Here is an 18,000-nt window from a genome sequence, read left to right on the forward strand (position 1 = left end):
CCAGCCAACACCAGGAACACATGTTTTGGGAAAGGTTTTCTCTGAGTTCAAGGTACTATTAAAGCTACTTAAATGGAGAAAGAAATAGTGAAAAACTTAGAACAGCAGAGGTTAAACTCCGGCTGCTGCACCGATTAGCTCTGTGGCTTTGGGCAGGTCCCTCTGCCTCCCTGAGCCTCAGTTTGCCCCTATGTCAAGTAGTAGCTTTCCCCGCAGGATTGAGCACGTGGCAGGCTCAGCATGGGCCTCCGCACAGGAGAGCTGCTCTTAGCCCCTGTTGTCCTCTCTGGCCAAACGCACTCTTAGAAGGCAGGCGTAGTGAGCAAACCTGTTTCTAAAAGTGCATGCCGACTTGTCAGGATCACCAGAGCATCCATGAAGGTCGTATTTGAGTGAGCAACTAGTTGGAAACATTTCATTTTTGATCAATTTGCTTTGGGACCACGTATCTAGAGCTGGAAGCAAGACCAGGAAATTCTCGAGAATTCTCCCAGCTGGCAGAAGTGGCAGAACATAACTGGGGGGGGGGGGAGATTAGGGCAAATATGCTTAAACACCAACACATTCATTGTTGTGAACCTGTCTTGGGTGAGAGAAAATGCCCACCCGATACTGATAATGAAGAAAAACAGAAAATGAGACCTAGAAAGGGTATATTTGTCTCAAGGTACACAAAACTCACATATTTTCCCACCATCTTAGGTTTTTATTTTTATTTTATTTTATTTTTTTTAAGATTTTATTTTATTTATTTGACAGAGATAGAGACAGCCAGCGAGAGAGGGAACACAAGCAGGGGGAGTGGGAGAGGAAGAAGCAGGCTCAGCAGAGGAGCCTGATGTGGGGCTCGATCCCACAATGCGGGGATCACGCCCTGAGCCGAAGGCAGACGCTTAACCGCTGTGCCACCCAGGTGCCCCTTAGGTTTTTATTTTTAAATTAACCTTAAACATGTATTGAGTTACACACGTGATTATAGTTTTGTAAAGATAAAAAGGCACCGAAGGGTATAGAATAAAGAGTTCCTTTCATACCTCTTTTCTCCTCTCACCCCAAACACAATACTGAGCAAACCACTTTCTTCCCCAGAGGCAGATGTACCAGTTTGGTGCTTGGGTTTACATGCATTTGGTTATTGAGACATTTGTAGTCTCAAATGTTTCATATAAGTGGGGTCAGTTTATCTTGTGTGGGTTTTTTTCCACTTAAGTAGTGGCTTCCTGTCCATATCCTTCATTGCACGTGGCCCCATTAAATGGCCCCATTCCAATTCCACACAGCATCCAGTCTTTAGAAGTTGTTTGTCGGTGTGTAACAGACCCCTACCAGCTGGGGACTTACGCGGCAAGCATTTGTCACACGGTAGCTCTGGGTCAGGAGTCAGCATAGCTCTTGCCTCCAGCTCGACGTCTGTCCGGGCTGCAGTCAAGCCGCGGCCCGGGGCTGCAGTCTCATCTGAAGGCTCAACTAGTAGCAGGCCCACTTCCAAGCCCACGCATGGGCTTGCTGGCAGGTTTCAGTTCTCGCAGGTGACTGGATGCAGAGCCTCAGTTCCTTGCTGTTGGCCGGAAGTCTCCCTCTGTTTCTGACCACGTGGGCCCCCTCATAGCACAGCTCACAGCATGGCTGGCAGCTTCTTTGGACGTGAGGGGGCAGCGAAGACGGAAGCCAGTCTTTTTGTAACCCAATCACGGAAGGGATATTCTACCACTTTGGCCACATTTTGTGGGTGACAGCAACTCAGTCAGCCCAGCCCACACTGAAGGTGAGGAGTAATAATTGGGATGTAATACCAGGAGGTGTTGGAGTCACGGGCTGTGTTTGAAGCTCTTTGCCACGCTGTGTGTGGCAGTTGGTTAGCCGTGCAGGTTTTCACTTAAATCAAAAATGCTCCAGGGAAGGAGCATATATGTGTTGTTATACATGTGTTTGTGGGATCCGTTCTTAAGAGCAAAATGTCAAGATTTAAGAGTGTGCCAATTTTGTTTTGATGTATTTAACTCTTTAAAAATTAAATTTATTTTTTAAAAGAATTTATTTGAGGGGCGCCTGAGTGGCTCAGTCGGTGAAGCGTCTGCCTCCGGCTCAGGTCATGATCCCAGGGTCCTGGGATCGAGTCCCGCATCGGGCTTCCTGTTTAGTGGGGAGCCTGCGCCTCCCACTCCCCCTGCTTGTGTTCCCTCTCTCGCTGTCTCTCTCTCTCTCTGTGTCAAATAAATAAATAAAATCTTAAAAAAAAAAAGCATTTATTTGAGAGAGAGTGAGAGAGAAGGAGCAGGGGGAGGCAGAAGCAGGCTCCCCGCTGAGGAGGGAGCCCAATGCAGGGCTGGATCCCAGGACTCCGGGATCATGACCTGAGCCGAAGGCAGACATTTAACCGACTGAGCTACCCAGGCATCTTGTGAATTTATTTTTTTGTATATATAAAACCTTCATATGGTCCACAGTTAATGTAAGAGGTTCCAAAGTCAACCCAATGCATAGTCTCTCCCAGCTCCCTCTGGAGATCAATTGCCGATTTTTTTTTTATTTTTTTAATTTTAAGTAGGTTCCACGCCCAACATGGGGCTTGAACTCATGACGCTGAGATTAAGAGTCATGTGCTCTACCGACCGAGCCAGCCAGGCGCCCCTCAATTACCAATTTTCTTGTGTGTCCTTTCAGAGCTACGTACAGCAGGTGGAAGCAAACAGAAACATACTCATTTTCTGGCTCTGCTAGCCAGTGGCAGGCTAGTTTATATTTTTATTTTAGTTTATATTTTTAAAATAGTTTTATTGAGGTGTAATTGATCTATAAACCCTGCACATTGTACACACGTTGTTGAGTTTGGATATCTACATACGCCCAGGACATCATCCGTGCAATCCAGGTAGACATCTGTCACCTACAAACTTTCCTTGTGTGCTCTTGGGTGTGTGTGTGTGTGTGTGTGTGTGTGTGTGTGAAGAGCACAAACCTGAGATCTACCCTCTGAAATTTCAGCTCGCAGCAGCAGATTACCGTCAGCACTGTTACACAGCAGATCTCTACAACTCAGATTCAGCCTACTTTACTCTGTAGAATTACTTTTTTCATCTAACAATGCATCTTGTAGTTCATACCAGGGTGAAAAGCCCTCTGTTCTTTCTCATGGCTGCAGCGTATTCCCTGTGTGAATGCCACCATTTTTTGAAGCCCATGTTGTGTGTCGTAGAGGATGCTTCTGACGTTTGTGGATGCTCGTTTTAAACTGAGAACTGCCAAATTGCCCCTTCCAAAACCATCCGCTTTCCCACTGATCTGTGGGTATGGATCTCCCTGCATGAGGAGAGCCGAGGCGGGACGTGGTCAGAAGACCTCTGGAGCGTTTGGAAGTGTGCTGGGGGGCGGATGGTGGCCGAGGGGCAGCTGTGAGAAGTGCTGTGGTGACAGGGATGGGAAGGTCCCATCTGGCGTTGATAGCCATGGTGTGCTCGGGAATGAGGAACAGGAAAGTGAGGCGTTCGCTCCCGCTGCCCCTCGTTTTTTCCCATCGGGGCGGGGGGTGGTGGTGACGGGCTTCTGCTGAGGTTAATCAGGAACCTGGGCTCAAGAACCCCCTCGGCCTGTCCTTGGCTGTGACCTCAGGCTCTTGCCTCCCTGATCCTTGGTTTCCCTCATCTGTAGATGATAAGATAGCCATCCTTGTGGGGTGAGTTTAGAAGGGAACCGCTAAACATAATGTCCAGTGTTACTGCTTTCCCAAGAACGATCTTTTTACAAATGAAGTGATCCAGGCTGACACCAGCTCTGACAACCAGTCCGACCCACTCTACCGCGCGTGACTGACGACCAACCAGGTTATTACTCAGAACCTTGAGGAACTTCATAGAAGGACGCAGCAGCAGGGGCCAGGGTGACATCAGAGGTGGTAAATTTGCAATTCATTTGTTTGAAAAATGTTGATTGGACGCCTGCCTGGACTGGGGATGAGGCAGTGAAAACATGGGTGTGGTCCTGCCCTCTGTAGTCGGCGGGAAGCGGCCAGGTTGCTCGCCTGGCCCACCGCTCTCTCCTGTCAGTTAGGTGAGGCTCTGATCAAGGGACCTTGAAGGGCCCTCGTGAGAATTTAATAACTTCCCCCAGAGTCTAATGTGGGTCAGGCTGTTCCCCCTGGTGGCCGTCCTCCAGTAGTAACTCAGGAGTCCCGCTGCTTTGGTTCAATAACCAGCCCCTTCATTTTGGGGTCTGTGGTCTCCAACTGGGAACAGAGCATGAGCGTGGAGGGTGCACACGGGCTTTTTATCTGCCTGGGATCAGAAGCGATGTGCTTGACATCACGACGCTCGTGCTTATGCTCCCGCTGGTGAGAACAAACTCATCCCAGTCTCCTCCAGGGAAAGCTGGACAGGTGGTTTTCTGGTGCGCCCTGGGAGGGGAAATGGGGTGTCGGATACATCGCATCACTTCTTAGCGGCGTGGAGGACGTTCCGGGGGTGGGAGGGATGTGCACTTGGACCCTCGAGTGCTCTGTGCCGGGCTTTTGGGACATCGCTGTGAATAAGCTAGACATGGTCCTTGTCCTTACAGAGCTCCCAGGCTAATGTAGGAGCTACAAATAATTATAAATCGTGATAAGAAAGTTTAAGAAAAAATATATACAGCTTGAAGAGCACGTATCAGGCAGACCGTGGGTTTTTTAAAGATTTTTAAAAAATTTTTAGTTATTTCAGAGAGAGCACAAGTGGGATGGGGGAGAGGGAGAGGGAGAAACAGACTCCCTGCTGAGCAGGGAGCCAGACATGGGGCTTGATCCCAGGACCCTGACATTATGACCTGATTGAGCCTCCCAGGCGCCCCCAGACTTTTTTTTTTTAACATCATTTTGTAACCAAGAAACAAAGAATCTTCAAGACAGGTCTCTTTACTCTCATTTTGTTGTGTAAAACATTTTTATTTGTCCATGTTGCCTTCGTGTTCTTGTCTGTGTCACACGCACATCCAATCCAGATGTACTCCCAAGTTGCCCTTTTAGTAAACTCAGTCCGGCTGGTTAAACGGGGTTATCTGAAAAGGACATTTATATGTCAGGATAGGCTGGGTTGGGCTGCAACAACAACTCCCAAATTGCAGTGACTTGAAATAGCAAAGGTGGGTTTTCTCACTCCTGCTGCATAGAGGGTCAGCGTGGAGCCGCTGCTGATAGATCTTGACTAGATCCCAGCAGCACGGGAAAGGCACAGAGAGCTCTGGTCTCGCGCTAGTAATTAAATGCTCCAAGCTGAATTCACGTATGTCATTTTGCTCATATCTCACGGGCTGGAATTAATCACATGGCCCCCCGGACCATAATGGGGTCAGGCAGTGTGATCCTTTTCGTTGTTGGGCAAAGTGGGATTAGAAATATATGGCAGATAGCACTAGTGAGCATCTGAACACTTGAAATGTTTTGTTTTAACCAAGAACATTTAAACAGATACTCCTCTCTTCTCTATGTAGGACCAAGACCTTTTCTTTAGGTATTGGTCCCCCATTTATCACACAACATCGTAATCTTGTATAAACTACATCCACAAAGCACAAGTCATTTATCATTTCCATTGTTTTGTCTTTTTTTTTTTTAAGATTTATTTATTGGTGTGCCTGGGTGGCTCAGTCTTTTAAGCAGTCCGACTCCAATTTTGCTCAGGTCATGATCTCATGGGTCGTGGGATTGGACCCCGTGTAGGGTCTGAGCACAGCAGGGAGTCTGCTTGAGGTTCTTTCTCTCTCTCTCTCCCTCTGCCCCTCACCCCACTCACGCTCGCACGCTTTCTCTCTCCCTCTCTCTCTCTCTCTCTCTCCCCCTCTCAAGTCAATAAATCCTGCTGGCAAGTGGAGGAGGGGCAGATGGAAAGGGAGAGAGACAATCTCAAGCAGACACCCGGCTGAGCTCAGAACCCGACTTGGGGCTCGATCCCATGATCCATGAGATCATGCATGACCTGAGCTGAAATCAAGAGTCAGATGCTCAACCAACTGAGCCACCCAGGCACCCCTGTTTTATCTTCTTTTTTTTTTAAGCAACTCACTCTTATTTGTCCAATGCAGGCAACCTGTTTTCCATATAAATAACTCTCTTGCATTAATGTTTCATTGATTTGATAGGATTAAGTTATTAACTTAAGAGCAACTGGCGTAAACAGGTTTGGCAGCAGACCGTTACTTTGCAGGAAGCGTATAGCATCACCGATGGGGGCAGAATTGCTTCGTCATATCAGCCTGCTAGCCTGGACGGCAGGTGCCACAGATGAAATGGGCAGCTGTCTTTCAAACTGGCACACTGCATAAGCCAGTTGGTTTCAGAGGGCTGTACTGTAGTACGACTTGGAATTTCAGCCTACGTTTTTATTCTGGGATGTTTCCGTTTTGTTCCCGCTGGAGTGTATCCTGGCACAACTTTCTCTCTGCTTATAGGATCCTGGGAATTGGTACCCACACATGTGTCCTGATGGGAGCTGAAGGATGCTGGAGAGCAGGAAGGATGTGGAAGAGATCAGTCTGGATAGAGCATCAATAGAGGAAGTTTGTGTTGAATTCTAAGGGGATTGGGAAGCCACTAGAGTGTTTTGATTAGTGAAGGGAGAGACGTGGCCGCAAGAGTTAGGTGGGTGTTATCTAGGCAAGAGATTGTGAAGTCTTGGACTAACGAGAATGGTGAGAAATGAGGACTTAGGGAGATTAAGGAGGCTTCTGTCCTGTGGTTCTGTCTCCTTCCTGCTGCCAGCGGTTGGTTGTCCTGACACGGGTGATTGTCCGGGGTCTGGAGGTAACCACTGATATCTACCTTGTGGTCTGGGTCCAGAGAGCATGGACTCCATTTGGTCACAATCTAAGTCAGATTTGGAACTCAGGGCTGGGCAGGTGGCTTCGTGGGTAGAACAAACAAGGATGGAGAAATATATCCTGGCTCAGGGCTTCTCCTATTTCACAGCCACCCCTCCGTGTCATTTGCTGGTTGCTCCTCAGAACACTGACCTCTGAAGGGACGGAGTGTCCTGGTCTCTATCTACACACATGCTCTTTGTGATTTCAGTGTCTCATTGTCTCGAGCACGGAAGCCTCCCCTAGCCACATTGCTTAGTCAACATCTCAAAATTAACACATCACGAATGGAAGCAGGGATTTCCGTCTGCCCCCAGAGCCGGCTCCCTTTCACTAAGCGGCATCCCTGTACAGGCAAACACATTGGCCTCATCCTTCACTCCTCTTTCTCTCGCTCTCTACACTGGTCCTTTGGGCTCCAGCTTGAAATGAATTGTGCAAATGACCACCTCCACTGTGGCCGCCCTGCCTGCCATCCGTCCCATCTGTGCCTCCTATCTGGATTATTGGCACAGTCTTCTCTGCCCTTCTGCTTTCATTCCTCCCCTTCCATCTTATTTTCAACATGGCAGCCAGAGGAATCCTTCAAAAAAGATTTAGGTATTTCAAAGGTCATTTTTCAATAGGCAACATTTGCGTACAGTGAGAATTCCAAATAGTCTAAAAGTAAACTGAGTCTCCCTTCCACCCCGGTAGCCCCATTCCCTTGGTCTGCTGCCTTCTGTCCTCAGAGGCGACTGTGGGTCCCACCAGTTTCTGTAGACTTGTAGAGATACCGTGTGCATGTTTCTATGCATTCTATGAATGATCTAACATAAGTGAGTCTATGTCATTCCCTTGTCGAAAAACTTCTGGTGGTTCCCCAGCCCAGTGAGATTAAAATTCAAATGCCATCCCAAGGCCACAGGACCCTGCTTGTGAACCCCAGCACCTCCCCATTTCCACAGCTCTCCTCCACCCTCAATCTGCTCCAGCTACGCTTGCATCCCTTACTCTCTTACAGTCTCAGGGATTGTGCCCTTGCTGTTCCCTCTTCCAGCCCAAATAGAATCGCGCGCTGCCTATAGGTCACTTCCCTAACTCCTCATGGTCACCATGCCATTGTCCTGTGCATTGGCGCCATTTATAACACTTATCCCCAACTGTGATTAGTTGTCTTCTCCAGTGGACCTTGGGCTCTGTGAAGGACCCATTCTGTTTTGGTCATCACAGTATACTTACTGCCCGCGCAGACTGGAAACAGTAGTACTAATAATGATTTTTAAAAGTTTTTATTTTAATCACCCGGTGTTCGTCACAATGACTTTTTTTTAAAGAAAAAAGTTAACATTTAAGTCTTTACCATGCTGAGTACCGACTCTACTACTTTAACTCATTTAATCCTCATAAGCACTTTACGGTTACCTATTATCCACGATTCAGAAACAGGCAAATTTAAGCAAGGGATGTTACACAACTTCTAGTAAGTGAATACGCAGCCATGCAATAGTTTAGTGAATGAGTGAATCAATGAACTGCCCTGAGAAGCGGGCGGCAAGAAGTCGGAGGAGGTACCTAGGGCGGTGGGGGGAGCCTAGGGTGCGGGGGCCAATGGGTACGCAGCAGTGATTGGCGGCCTCTCTCGGGATCCCTGGCTCCGCCCAGGCCGCGCGGGGGCCGCTGGGACTTGTGGTCTCCGGCCCACCTAGCCACGTCACGGCCTTCACACATTTAAGTCCTCCCCTAGTGCAAGGTACGATCCGTTTAACTCCAAACTTCTAGGTAGGTTCCTTCACCCCCAGGCCCACTATTCCTTATTCCGCCTCTTCCTGAGGTCTGTTGGTGTAGTCTCCCGGCTCCGCAGGTCCGGAGACGCAGGGTAGGGTCTCTTGGTATCCTGTCCCCAGCCCGTAGCCAACTTGGTATCGTCTTCTACGTTCACTAATTCCCCCCCCGCACCCTTCGGTATGGCCTCTCCCGCCACACCCCCCTGAAGCTGCTGCTCGCACGTCCTCTCAGTTCCTCCCCGTGTAGCTCGAGCCGCCCAGAGTATCTTACCAATGGCCGTGTTCCCCGCCCCACACACCCTCTCCGTCTCCTGAGGCTCCCCCAGCCCTATTTTGGTACAGCCCGGCCACGCCCCCTCGCGGACGCTCTTGGTACGCGCCGCGCTCCCCCACTCGCCGCAGTGGTTTGGCCGCGGCGACCCCTCTCCGCCGGTGCGTCCCCCGCGCTTGGTACAGCCCAGCCCGTCTCCCCCGAAGCCGCGCGCCCGCGCCCCTCAGTCGGTGGAGCCCGCAGACCCCCGTGCGGCCCGTGGCAACCCCCAGCCCACTCGGCCCGCGCCTGCCATGGTCCGTCCGCGCCGCGCTCCGCACCGCTCCGGCGCTGGGGGCCCCCTCGGGGGTCGCGGTCGCCCCCCGCGGCCCCTCACGGTGCGCGCCGCCCGCTCGCGCTCCTGGCCGGCCAGCCCCCGCGGCCCGCAGCCGCCGCGGATCCGGGCCCGCTCGGCCCCTCCCATGGTGAGCCCCCCCCTTTTTTCCAGAGCCTTCCACGGCCCCGCCCCCGCCGGCCCCTCCCCCGGGCTTGGGTCTTTGTCCGCGGCCCCCTCCTCTCTGGGGTCTCCGAGTGGCCCTAGGGGTGGTCCAGTCTGGGGCTGGGTTCCCCCGTGGACCCCCTCGGGTGGTACGCGCCGGGCTCTCCCCTTTGTTGCGCGTTTGGGCAGGGGTGGCGGGGGTGGGGTACGGGGGCGGGGAGGGCTCAAATTACTGCTGACTCCGCGTCCCGATTTAAACGCGGGGTGGGGGGCGGGCGGGCGGCGTGCACGCTTGTTTTTCCCTTTGGAAAGTTGGGTCTCTCTTCGGGCAGGAAATCTGGAAATGGGGGAGGGGGCTGAGGGGCCGCGGCGGGAGGAGCCCGCGTCTTGCACTCGCGTGCCCAGGTGTTGCACCTGGGGGGTGTTCTTCGGGCCCGCGCGCCTCCGCACAGCTTCCGCGGCGTGTGCGCCCAGGATTTGCACGCTTGCCCAGATGTGGGATGCCCTTACGGAGTGCAACAAGCCCAAACATAAACATCTGGCTTTGCAGGTACACTAACTACACACGCTTCCCCAGATCCAAAATAGACACGCAAAAATCTTCAGGCGTTCCTGGAATAATAAAATTGCACATCCTGATGTTTCACGCTTGCCCAGATGTACGTTTTGCCCTAAGCTGGCTCTGGAGTTCGCTTCTTTCATGCACTGCCCCGTCGTTGTGCGTGGCAGGCAGCTGTGGCAGCCCAACACAAGCCTTAAACAGGCTTCCTCGGATCTTAAACGTAGATACCAAGTCTCTGAAACGCCTCCCAAAACTTGAACATACCCCTTCACTCCACTGGCTCACCCCCTTAGTTCAGCAATCACATTTAGTTTCAGAAGCGTTTCCTGGGTCTTTAAGCGTGCATTCTAAGGCTTTCGTTCTCCCAAGTACGAAATAGGCTTCCCCGTGTAGTAAACAGCAATTCACATGTCCGAGGCACAGCCAAATTCCGCACACACTTGCCCAGCTGGGAGATTTCCTTTGGGATTGCACTTAAGCCTGGTCCCTTACTGCCGTCCTGCCCTCTGATGTGCCCGCCCTGTTGTTGCAGGTACACCTGAGCTTTTAGATAAGAGTTCCTGGGCTTTACACTTTAGACGAAAACCTGTTTCGGTTCCTGCGTGGTCAGCTTGCCCTCCCAGACAAAGCCGACTTTAAACACGTGCGGCCGAAGTTTCTGCTGTTCTGGGTCCTTAAGTGCTTTCACCCGGATCTCCAAAGGCCCTTCAGCTGTGTGCTCTAAGTACCTATTATCAGTGTTCTGTGCCCCACCTGTGACACCTACAGACCCAGGGCTTCAACGCCCATTCTGCATCCACAGTCTGGCCCTGAACACGCACCAACACGTTCCTACAGCAGGATGCTCTCTGGTTTTCTTCCTGATCTGATACCACTGCCCAAATTGCAGAATCACCTGCCCACATACGGGACATGCTGGCTCAGATTTTTTTTTACTTTTTAAGCCCTCACAAAATACCACTTTTCCATGTCCTTCTGGGACCAAAAGACACCCGTGTGCTTTGTAGGAGATGCAGAGGATACCCTTTAGTAGTAAGATGAAAAGTAACCACAACTGTTAACGACTTCTTTTCCTGTTGGGAGGCATTTACGAGTGAGGTTTTCAGGGGTTTCTTGTTGCCAGCCTGTTCCAAAGCCTTCCCTTGTTTGCTTTGAGATGTTTTTGGTTGAAAAAATAAAAAGATAGCTGGGAGAGTGCTCTGTGAAGAGTATAATGTGGAGCTTTCCTTGGCTTTATTGCTGGAACGTTCGTTCTCCCGGTGTTCTGCAAACGCTCTGGAGATGTTGTGTTTGAGGCCCCTCCAGGTGTTGTTACGCTCCCTGTTCCAGAAGTCTCCCCACCTTCCTGGATGGTTCTGTTCTGTGTGCTTTGCTTACCTCCACCCCGAGGTCACCCTGGTGTGGTTGCAACATGGGGTGTGCAAGAGCAGGAGGGCCTGTGACCCCCTGAAAGGTTGGCGGGAGCTAGGGGGAGGGTCTAGACTTCCTCAAGGGCCATATGGAGCTTTGGAAGGATTTTGAGCTTGGGCGTGTTGGGACAAGCCAGTGTGTCAGGCAGCCAGGCACAGTCCAGCCTGGCCTGTGCATTGGAGGGGCTTCGAGGAGGCTCTGGGCCCCCAGAGAGCTGGTTTCTGAGTTGGGTCAGGACGGAGGGACCAAGAATTGCTCAGGCCATGGCAGGGGTGGGGTGGCATTCCAGGCCGAGAGCTCAGCTGGAGCGAAGTCTGGAGGGGCAAGTGAACCAGTGTTGAGGTGACAAGTGGGATCTGGGGGGCTCGGTTTCTGGAGTAGTGGCAGGACAAGGACGCGGAGATCGGCTACTTGGGGTTTTGACCCTGGGACGGGGTTTGGATGTGGTGCTGGGAGTTTCTGAGCAGAGGATTTGGGTCTGAACATTGGGATGTATGTTGGTGGTGGTGGGGGGGAACAGCCTGCCCTTGTGGGTCCCTCAGCCTCAGTTTCCCCGCTCTCCTCTGCTGCAGCAAGGTGCTCGGGTCTTTGGCGCCTTGGGTCCCATCGGGCCCTCCTCGCCTGGGCTCGCCCTCGGGGGCCTGGCTGTAGGCGAGCACCGGCTCAGCAACAAGCTGCTGGCCTGGAGTGGCGTCCTCGAGTGGCAGGAGGTGAGCTGTGGCCGGTCCCCTTAGGAATGCCCGTGGGGGCTGGGGGCTGACCCCAGGGGTCGCATCTGCCCCCGTGGGTGGGGCACGCCGGGGCATCTAGGCTGTGTCCAGTGACCCCTCCTACTCCCGCAACAGAAGCGCAGACCCTACTCTGACTCCACCGCGAAGCTGAAGCGGGCCCTCCCCTGCCAGGCCTACGTGAACCAGGGCGAGAACCTGTGAGTGGCGGCGGGCGCGCGGGGCAGGGGGGGGCGGGCGCGCGGGGCGGGTGGGCAGCGGGCGCTCTCCTGACCCTCTGTCCCCTGCAGGGAGACTGACCAGTGGCCCCAGAAGCTGATCATGCAGCTCATCCCGCAGCAGCTGCTGGTAAGACTCGCATCCGGCCTCCTGCGGCCCGCTCCCCGGACCCCCGCCCCCGGCAGTGACCCAGAGGCCCCCTTGTTGCCCGCAGACCACCCTGGGCCCCCTGTTCCGTAACTCCCAGCTGGCGCAGTTCCACTTCACCAACAGAGACTGCGACTCTCTCAAGGGGCTCTGCCGCGTGATGGGCAACGGCTTTGTGAGTAGAGCGGCTGCGCCGCTGGCTGAGGGCAGGCCCGGGGCGCGTTCTATCGTGTTGGTCCCTGTCTGTGAGGGTCCCCGGTAGAGCAGGGCCCACAGGAACGCCCCTGCCTCAGGCTCCCGGAGCTCAGCCAGCGCTTGTTGGGACGTGAGTGGAGGACCCTGCTGGGGCTCCGGGACCTGGGAGCCTGTTGGGGGACACAGCACGTAACAGGGAGCGACTGTCAGACGGTGGCTGGGGTGGGGGACTGCTCTGTGCTGGGGCTGTTTCCTCTGGCACATGGGGCTACAGGTGGGACTCACTGCTTGGGACTGTTGGAAGTTTTTGTTAGGTGCTTGAGGCAGTGATTTGCTCATGTGGCTGATGCCCAGGAGCCACGAGCTGGTGCGGCTGGGGTGCAGGGCAGCCAGGCAGGAAATCTCAGCGTGATTTCTGTGGTTTCTGTGGCTTCTGCGGCCTGGGCCTCATTTGGGCCCTGGTTTCAGCAGTGACCCCCACCCCCACCCCAGAGGGTCTAGTTGTGGGAGGGGACAGGTGCCAGGAGGGGGTGGGTGTGCAATGAGAGTAGGTTGTCTACCTAGGACACAGGACTCAGCTCTGGGGTCCCCTCCAGTCCCTGGTCCCTTTTGGGACCAGCACCCCCTGCCCCCCCCAGCTCTGGGGTCCCCTCCAGTCCCTGGTCCCTTTTGGGACCAGCACCCCCTGCCCCCCCCATCTCCAGGTGCTTGGTGGGCTATGTCCCCCAGTGTCCAGCAGATCCCCATTCCATTAGAGGCCGGACAGACCAGGGGTTGTGACTGGTACAGGGCCTCTTGCCCGACTGGTCACCCCTTAATTCAGCAGCACTTTGCGGAGGGCCTGCTGTGTGTGTGGCCAGCGGGGCTCCCAAGGCTGTAGGGAAGGCTGAGGTCTGCACACTTCCTGTGCCACCTGGCACGTCCCACTGCTGGGACTAGTAGTTCTGGGAGGACTGGCTGCACACAGGTCCAGGAAGGTGGGGGACAAGTTCCCTAAGCAAGCAGCCCCTGGGCAACAAGACATGGCAGGCCAGCAGCCTGGGGGGGTTCTCCAAAGTGCACACCCCTTCGTCCCGACAGCCCACGTGGAGGGCTCTGTCAGACTCCAGGTTTCCCAAGTCCAGTGAGGCGGCACCAGGGTCTCACGTTAATAAATGTTTATGTGGTGCTGACGGTGGAGGCTACTGTGAGGCCATTTTACAGATGGGAAAACTGAGGTCCAGGAGCATGAGGTGATCTGCATCAGGTCACGCAGCTGGGAGGAAGCAGAGCTGGGTTTGTGCCCAGGGCCTCCCCGGAGGCTGCTCTGGCCCGGTTAGCAAAGGCAGGTCCTGCTCTAAGGGACGGGGCTGGCATCAAGAAGGGGGCATGGGTGGGAGATGGAGCCCTTGGGAGGCTCACACCTCAGAGGTGATTCACCAGGTGGGGGAGACCAAAGTGCACGCTTGGATGGGTGTCTGGCCCCTTGGGCAGTGCCGCGGGGTCCCTGACCTCCTGCTCCCCTCCCCCAGGCGGGGTGCATGCTCTTCCCCCACATCTCCCCCTGCGAGGTGCGCGTGCTCATGCTCCTGTACTCGTCCAAGAAGAAGATCTTCATGGGCCTCATCCCCTACGACCAGAGCGGCTTTGTCAACGCCATCCGGCAGGTCATCACCACGCGCAAACAGGTGTGCCGGCGGCGCCCAGGCCCCGGGCAGGGGGCGTGAGGGAGGGCGCTTCCTGCCAGGGCCACCCGCGTGGAGCGGGGCAGGGATGTGGCTGGGCAGGCTTGTGGGGAGTGTTGCGTGTGGCTGGAAGGCTCTGGGGGGTGACCGTGTGTCCTGGCTCATGTGACCTTACAAGTTACGTATGATAAATGTCTCCCTCTCTCTCACTGTCTGTACGCAGATGAGGGCTGTCCGGTTCTTGGAGGCCGACCCTGGGGGCTTGGTACCTCAGGTTGAGCATCTGAGACTTGGTCTGGGCCCTTCGGGAGCCAGGGGAGGTCTGTGAGCAGGCCAGGGGCAGGGCCAGCTCTGGGGAGTCCTCTGGGGCTGCGGACAGACTGCTCTGGGGCGCTCCTGGGCACCAGCCCCCCTTTTCTGCCTCTGCAGGCAGTGGGCCCTGGGGGTGTCGCGGGCCCGGTTCAGATCGTCAACAACAAGTTCCTGGCGTGGAGCGGTGTCATGGAGTGGCAAGAGGTGAGTCTTGGGGGGACCTGGGGGACCTGGAGACCAGAGCATCCTCGCTGACTGGAGTGCCCCCCGCGCTCCTGATGTCGTCCTCTTCCTCTCCCCAAAAGCCCAGGCCTGAGCCCAACAGTCGGTCCAAGAGGTGGCTGCCCTCGCACGTCTACGTGAACCAAGGAGAGATCCTGTGAGTGGGGGGCGGCGGGGTGGGGGGAGGCAGGGTCCCGGCAAGACGCTCATCCACGTGCCCCACAGGAGAACGGAGCAGTGGCCGAGGAAGCTGTACATGCAGCTCATCCCGCAGCAGCTGCTGGTGAGTGGGGCTGGGGCAGGGTCGACCTGCGCGCCTGGGCCACGGCCGGCGTAGGCCTCGGGGCCACGGACTGGCCGCAGCGCTTCCCCGGGGGACCCTGGGGTTGCTGGAGAACATCTTCGATCACGGGACGACATGTGCAAGGGCCCTGTGGCTGGGGGCTGGTCTGTGTGACAAGCAGCTCCCTGGGGGTGGGGGGGTCCCCACACAGGACCTACCTGTCCGAGGTAAGTTGGTGGCGGCCACGGTGTGGGGGGGGCCGGGGCTGACGCAGCTTCCCCACAGACCACCCTGGTGCCGCTGTTCCGGAACTCACGCCTGGTGCAGTTCCACTTCACCAAGGACCTGGAGACGCTGAAGAGCCTGTGCCGGATCATGGACAACGGCTTCGTGAGTGCGGGCAGCGCTGCCGGGCAGGTGGCCAGCGAGGGGGGCTCCAGTCTGGGTTGGAGAACGGGGAGATGAGGGACAGTGGCCATTTCCCCAACAAGCTCGGGGGAGCGCCGTGGTGGCCCCTGGGGACTGCAGCTGGGCCTCGTGCCTGGACGTGTGCTGCTCCCAGGCCGCGGGACTCCCGGGGGCTCTGCCGTCCTGACCCCATCTTACAGATGGAGAAACCAAGGCCCAGAGGCAGGCCCAGGGTTAACTCAGAGCCTAGAGGAGCTGATACCATGGAGCGCGGACGCGGTGCTCCCAGCCCCTTCCCTGCCTCCTGCTCTCCCAGGGGACAGGGAGCCTCTGTCCCTGCAGGTTTTCTAGTGAAAACCCAAGGCTCCCGCAGGCCCCTTGCTGGCCAGGGAGGTCTCTCTGCTCCCAGCCCTAGCTCTCAGAGCCTGGAGTCTCTTCCAGTGGGTCCTGGCCTCAGTTTCTCCATCTGCGAGGTGAGGCGGGTTGTCCTCCAAGGCTTGTGAAAGCGCAGCTGTCACTGCATTTTTGTGGGTGTCGCTGCACGTGGCCAGCATCTGTCCCGCAGCTGATCCGCTCACAGCCCTGCGAGGGGAAGGCTGTTTCTTTTGTATTGAGTGTCTGCGGTGTCGCAGGGGAGCCTGAGGCCGCCCCCACCCCCCCGCGCTCCGCTGCGGGCTCAGGTCGGTGCAGCGGGGCGGGTGAGCCCTGGAAGGCCTTCCCCGGTCACCTGCCAGTGCTGTCCCCCAAGGTGGCGCACAGGAATGGCACAGCCCCTCTGGTGGTGGCGGCTTGCAAGTCCTCCAGCTCTCAGCCTCAGTTTGCCCACCTGTAAAGTGGTCTCCAGGCCATGGAGAGCAGGGATCGAGTGTAACCAAGCCGGAGCCCTTGGTCAGCTCCCCCGAGCTGGCAGTGTGGTGGTCATGGTCGGCTGTGTCCCTGCCGGCGGAGGGACGCTCACTGTTGGTGCCTCCGCCGCTCCAGGCTGCGCGTGGGGGCCCGCAGTGCTGGGCTTCCCGGGCCTAACAGGCCTGTGCGTCTCGTGTGGCCGCTTCGAGTCACGGTCAGGGCCGCCCGGCGCCTTGTGCGCTCTGCACGCTCGTCCGTCCTGGCGGTGGGGCGCTTGGCCGTGGGCGCTGCTGCCTCCTGGGTCCTTCTGTGCAGAGCCCGTCGGTCCCTGGGCTGTTGTCGGCTTCGGTCCGCTTGTCCCCAAGGGGGAGTGACACCAGGGCTGCAAGGACGGCTGTCAGGACGTGCGTGCACGCAGCCGGCCTGTGTCTGAGCCTGTGGCCGTGGGTGGGCACGTCCACGCGGCGGCCAGACGCTGACCCCGCTCTGCGCCCGCCAGGCCGGCTGCGTGCACTTCTCCTACAAGGCGTCATGCGAGGTGCGCGTGCTCATGCTCCTGTACTCGTCGGAGAAGAAGATCTTCATCGGCCTCATCCCCCACGACCAGAGCAACTTCGTCAACGGCATCCGGCGCGTCATCGCCAACCAGCAGCAGGTCCTGCAGCGGAACCTGGAGCAGGAGCAGCAGCAGCGCGGGGTGAGGTGGGGGGGGTGGGCTCCCCTCCTCACCCCTGCCCCCAGCCCCCACCCCCCGTCCCCACTGCTGATGCTCCCCACTTTCCTCCCCCGCAGATGGGGGGGTAGTGGCCACCCCCAGGCTGGGCCCCTCCAGGAGTCACAGACGAGGCCCCTGCCAAAACTGGTGAGTGGCACCGGCTGGTGTGGGGGAGGGACCCTCTGACAGGTGGGGGTTTGCGAAGTGAGAGTGTGACTCTGGCCTTGAGACCCGGAGAGGCCGACACGGGTGGTTCCCACTGGTCCCAGGAGGTGATGGAGCTGTGGTTTCCAGGCTGGGGCCAGGAGGGGGCCCCCTACAGGGCGTTGGGAGGCCCCCCCCGTCCAGCCCCCCTCACTCTCCTCCTGTCCCCAGGTCAGATGCTTCTGAGCAGGGGCCCCTGGGGATGGCAGCTGCCCAGCGAGATGGAGGACCGCGTCCGGAGAGGTCTCGGAGGACGGTCCCCACCCCTGTACGTTTCCCCAATAAAGTCTTTTAAAAGCCCATCGGCTCCCAGGCTCTGTATCCAGATGCCTCGGGGGGCGGGGGGGGGGGAGCTGAGCCCACCCCCAGGTTTGAACCCTTCAGCTGTGGGGGACCCGGGAATGTACGTTTCTCACAGATTCCAGGGGAGGCCACCTCTGAGCTCACGTCACCAGAGCCGGGAGGGAACAGCACACTTAGTGTAGCTGCCTCTGCCTCTGCCTTCAGCGGCTGGTCCGTCCCCAGGGGGCCATGGCTGGTGGCCTGTGCTCCCCGGGCCTTCCCGGGGCCGGCCGGCTGTGTTGCGGGGATCCCGGGCCTGCTCGCCTCCATCCTTTTGGATTCAACAGGCCGCAGTCGGCTGGCAGCAAACACAGCCTGGGGTTTGGACTGGCCGGGTGCCCCCCTCCCACCCCCCACCGCTCAGGTCCCAGCTGCCACCTCGAGGTCAAGTCCCGCGTACGGT

At 56.4% G+C, this 18,000-nt stretch overlaps 1 protein-coding gene across 1 annotated transcript; it reads left to right on the top strand.

Moving 5' to 3' along the window:
- Positions 1-8,961: 8,961 nt before the first annotated feature.
- PTOV1 (PTOV1 extended AT-hook containing adaptor protein) lies at positions 8,962-17,555 on the top strand. The gene is made up of 13 exons (XM_045772088.2): positions 8,962-9,326; positions 11,885-12,022; positions 12,158-12,240; positions 12,331-12,388; positions 12,474-12,581; positions 14,113-14,268; positions 14,695-14,781; positions 14,883-14,956; positions 15,025-15,082; positions 15,368-15,472; positions 16,836-17,033; positions 17,129-17,198; positions 17,427-17,555. The coding sequence occupies exons 1-12, from the start codon at positions 9,156-9,158 to the stop codon at positions 17,138-17,140; spliced, it is 1,248 nt and encodes a 415-aa protein (XP_045628044.1). The 5' UTR covers positions 8,962-9,155; the 3' UTR covers positions 17,141-17,198; positions 17,427-17,555.
- The last annotated feature ends 445 nt before the right edge of the window (positions 17,556-18,000 follow it).

This window comes from Ursus americanus, chromosome 21, assembly GCF_024610735.1.
Source record: "Ursus americanus isolate L20-20 chromosome 21, mUrsAme1.1.p, whole genome shotgun sequence".
In the NCBI taxonomy this organism is placed as follows: Eukaryota; Metazoa; Chordata; class Mammalia; order Carnivora; family Ursidae; genus Ursus; species Ursus americanus.

Excerpts from the sequence above, each read along its gene's own strand:
- PTOV1 (XM_045772088.2), top strand. The coding sequence starts at position 9,156 with ATGGTCCGTCCGCGCCGCGCTCCGCACCGCTCCGGCGCTGGGGGCCCC. Across the intron at positions 12,389-12,473 it reads TCATCCCGCAGCAGCTGCTG|ACCACCCTGGGCCCCCTGTT; the intron begins GTAAGACTCGCA and ends TGTTGCCCGCAG. Across the intron at positions 14,782-14,882 it reads GTGTCATGGAGTGGCAAGAG|CCCAGGCCTGAGCCCAACAG; the intron begins GTGAGTCTTGGG and ends TCTCCCCAAAAG.